The sequence below is a fragment of the Elephantulus edwardii genome, unplaced genomic scaffold (assembly GCF_000299155.1).
Source record: "Elephantulus edwardii isolate Elephantulus edwardi_28Jun2011 unplaced genomic scaffold, EleEdw1.0 scaffold00274, whole genome shotgun sequence".
In the NCBI taxonomy this organism is placed as follows: domain Eukaryota; kingdom Metazoa; phylum Chordata; class Mammalia; order Macroscelidea; family Macroscelididae; genus Elephantulus; species Elephantulus edwardii.
The window spans coordinates 2126902-2130730 of record NW_006400024.1 but is presented as its reverse complement, the minus strand read 5'-3'; the positions used below and the strand labels follow the sequence as shown (position 1 = coordinate 2130730).

The following is a 3829-nucleotide window of genomic DNA, read 5'->3' as shown; positions in this document are numbered from 1 at the left end:
GGTAAGTGTGTGTGGGGCAGGTTTAGGTGCAGCATGTAGGACGGTGCAGGTGAGGTGATGCCGGCTGACAGGTGTTCCTGCAGAGACCCTCTGAGGACCTGGAGTGCGGGGCCAGCATCAGGGTCTGGTGTGGGATGATGACCAGGCTGCAACATCACTGACAGGACGGCTGGGGTTTGAGGGCGGAGCAGCCGTGCAGCAAGGTCTTGGCCTCCTTGGCCTCGGGAGAAGCATCTCTCAGTGGCCAGCTTTCAGCTGGTCCATGTGTCTGCTGGTGGTACCGAGGGACTGGCCCTCTCATCCAGCCAGCAATGCAGCCTCCAGCCGCTCGCCACATGCTCCCCAAACCACTGCAGGCTTTTTCCAGCTGAGGGTCTCACAAGTGTGGAACACTGTGTGGTCCTGACACACACCTCTCCCCTAACCCCTGGCCTGTAACCCCTGGCCCATCTCTGTGTGTGAGGACCCCTCCCCTAATCCCTGGCCCGTGGAGCCGTCTCTGTGATGACCCCTCCCCTAACCCCCGGCCCATCTCCGTGTGTGGTGACCCCTCCTCTAACCCCCGGCCCATCTCCATGCGTGAGGACCCCTCCTCTAACCCCCGGCCCATCTCCATGCGTGAGGACCCCTCCTCTAACCCCGGCCCATCTCCGTGTGTGGTGACCCCTCCTCTAACCCCGGCCCATCTCCGTGCGTGAGGACCCCTCCTGTAACCCCCGGCCCGTAACCCCCTGCCCATCTCCGTGCGTGAGGACCCCTCCTGTAACCCCCGGCCCATCTCCGTGTGTGGTGACCCCTCCTCTAACCCCGGCCCATCTCCGTGTGTGGTGACCCCTCCTCTAACCCCGGCCCATCTCCGTGTGTGGTGACCCCTCCTGTAACCCCCGGCCCGTAACCCCCTGCCCATCTCCATGTGTGAGGACCCCTCCTCTAACCCCCTGCCCATCTCCGTGCGTGAGGACCCCTCCTCTAACCCCCTGCCCATCTCCGTGCGTGAGGACCCCTCCTCTAACCCCCGGCCCATCTCCGTGTGTGGTGACCCCTCCTCTAACCCCGGCTCGTGGAGCCGTCCCTGGCCTCAGCCGAGCCCGAGCACCTGAGAAGGGCTTACTTGTCGTTTTTGATGTGCTCATAGAGACGCCTGAACTGGCGGACCTGGAAGGACAGGATGCCCATGAGGACCACAACCATCAGCAGGAAGGGGTAGATACGCCGCTGCACCAGGTTCTGCATCTCGGCGGTGACGCCTGTCAACACAGGGGACACTCAGCATGCGGGAGGACAGCTGGCCTCTGGCACGGGGCCCCTCCCAGCTTCACACCAGTGGACGTGCCAGCTGCCCCAGCTCTGAGGGGACTGTGCCTGAGCCCTGGGCAGCCTTCCTGCAGGCAGGCGTCCTGGAGACTGCGCCTGGGACCCCCAAGTCCTGCCTGGCAGGGGAAGCTTCACAGGTGGAGGCAGGAATCTGAGAGAAGACCTGCGGGCAGGTCCACACGGTGGTGCCCTCTGGGGTCGGGGTCAGGGTCGGGTTTACACTGACACTGAAAGGCTCGGCTTTGGGCAGGCTCCTCAATCACCCCAGGTCCGTCTCTCATGTCCAGCGGGATGACACCCCACTTCCGCAGCTCAGCCAACAAGCCTCGAGAGCTCTCCAGGGAGGAATCTCCCTCAGGAGGCAGCACTGGGTGGGCTCTGCAGGCCCGAGCTCAGCAGATGGGCATGTGCCTCACCCCGTGCGGCCACCCAGGACCCTGGACACACAGCAGGGCACAGAAATGCCCCCCCCACCTTCCCACGCCTGCCGCATCTCAGAGCGTCCAGCAGGGACCGTCACTGGCCTGGCTCACAGTGGGGAGGTGTGGGTTTCTGCAGCACCAGGAACCATGAACGCTCACCGTTGAGAACTGTCCTCCAGCCCAGGACGGGATGGTGGCAGCCGCCGCTGGCGACCCGGGAGAGACGCTCACGGACGGAGGGAGGACATGGGAACCCACCACTGACTCCAAGTCCCAGGCTTCCAGGCCGGGAGTCACCTCTCAAGCAAGCAGGCAGGGGCACGCCCTCAGACCTGGCCACAGAGGCAGCAGGGCCTGGGAGGAGCCCCGCTGCACACAGAGCAGCAGGAGAGCCTGGCCTCTGTCCTGGGTAAAGGTCAGGAGTCAGGAAGAGACAGCATGCAGGTGCCTGGCAAGAGACGGAAGCTGGGGCACTGTCGGGCTGCCACCAGCGCACACACCAGAACCTCCGGGAATTTAAATGTAAAAGCCATTTCCTCTGTAACCTAACCCAAGTCTCAGCGCACAGAGCAGGGAACGTGGCCTGAGCAGGTGAGGGCTGGTGGCTCACACACACACCAAACCCTTCAGGAACTGGCTGCCTTGGTGTGGAGGTTTAGGGCCATGGTTAGAGGGCATATCCCAGGACACTGTCCTAACGACACACAGATGATGTCCTCATCCTAGGGTGGGAGAAGCCTGCAGACCAGCATCCCCGGCAGCAGACTTGCTCTCCAAGTGTCCATCTGGTCCTCATTCAGGAGGAGGGGCCCAGACGAGGAAGAGGAGACGGAAAGCTTGCCCCTGGCCGGCACTAATGAGACCACAAGCCTGGCTGCTGGTACTCAACATTCTGACGAGAGAGTCTAGAGAAGCTGAATCAAAAGGGGGGTGAACACAGAACGGAATTTCAAATCCTCAAAGATGCCAGGCTTTCAGGAGCCGTCCAGGGTGAGGAACCTCTGAAACTACTTCCCTGAGAAGACTTTGAAGACCTTGAACCACAAATGTCCCTGAATTAATCTTTTAAGAAGCATTATGGTGAGTGAAATATCTCAGTCACAAAAGGACAAACACTACATGGTGCCACTGTTGTAGAATGAGGCTGACAAAGACTGAGAAAAACTGGATAAATTATGTTTACTGCATTGAAGCCGACAAGGGAGAGAATAGTTTAATATATTTCAGGGCATTATGATTATCGTAAGAGTCCATAATGAGGGTTGCAGAGTGAAGTATACTCAGGGTGGGGGGATTGTGTTCCAATGAAGGAGTTTTTCTTTTGCTTTTCAAGGAGAGGAGCGAACTGGGGGTGGGGTGGGTGGGGAGAAAAGTGCAACAATGAATGAATGGAAATCCAAAATCTCTGTAGATGTTCACTGAAATGAACACACACACACACACACACACACACTCACAAAACAAAAACAGTTGTTCTGTTTAAGTAGTAAAAATGGGCTACCTAGAGCAGTGTGATCTTTGAAAACTGTCAACTTGATCACAGTTTGAATCTTCGGCAGGAACCTTACTGGGCACGGGATTTATGTGAACAAGAGAGAAAGAGGATGGAGACAATACTGCACAACCCCAAGGCTGTAAACACCACCACCAAACCGTACAGGAATAAACGCTTGAAGTGGTGTCTGCTTCCCTCTCACTAAGTGACCAACAACATGGACATTATTGAACAGTATCATATGTTTTAATCTACAGGCAGAACAGATCATTCGGGAAGCAGGGATTTATGAGGACTGTGGCATTGGGATTGGAGGAAGACTCACCAACAACCTATAATATGCAGATGACACACTTTGCTTGCTGTAACTGAGAAAGACCTAAAACACTTGCTGAAGAAGGTCAATATGGATTGAAGCTCAACATCAAGAAGACAAAGATTCTCACCACTGGGCCAATGGGCAGCACCGTAATATACAGAGAAGAGATTGAGGTTGTTAACAGTTTCAGCTTGCTCAGCTCCACAATCAACACCAGCAGTGAGAAAATCAAAAGATGAACTGCAATGGGAAAAATCTGCTATCACGGACCTCTACAGA

General features: G+C 56.8%; 1 protein-coding gene across 1 annotated transcript in view; it reads right to left on the bottom strand.

Moving 5' to 3' along the window:
• The window catches only part of MARCH6 (membrane-associated ring finger (C3HC4) 6, E3 ubiquitin protein ligase), a 107050-nt gene that overhangs the window by 5386 nt on the left and 97835 nt on the right, over window positions 1-3829 (bottom strand). The window contains 1 exon segment of the mRNA XM_006900167.1: window positions 1112-1247. Coding sequence (XP_006900229.1) covers window positions 1112-1247 — 136 coding nt within the window.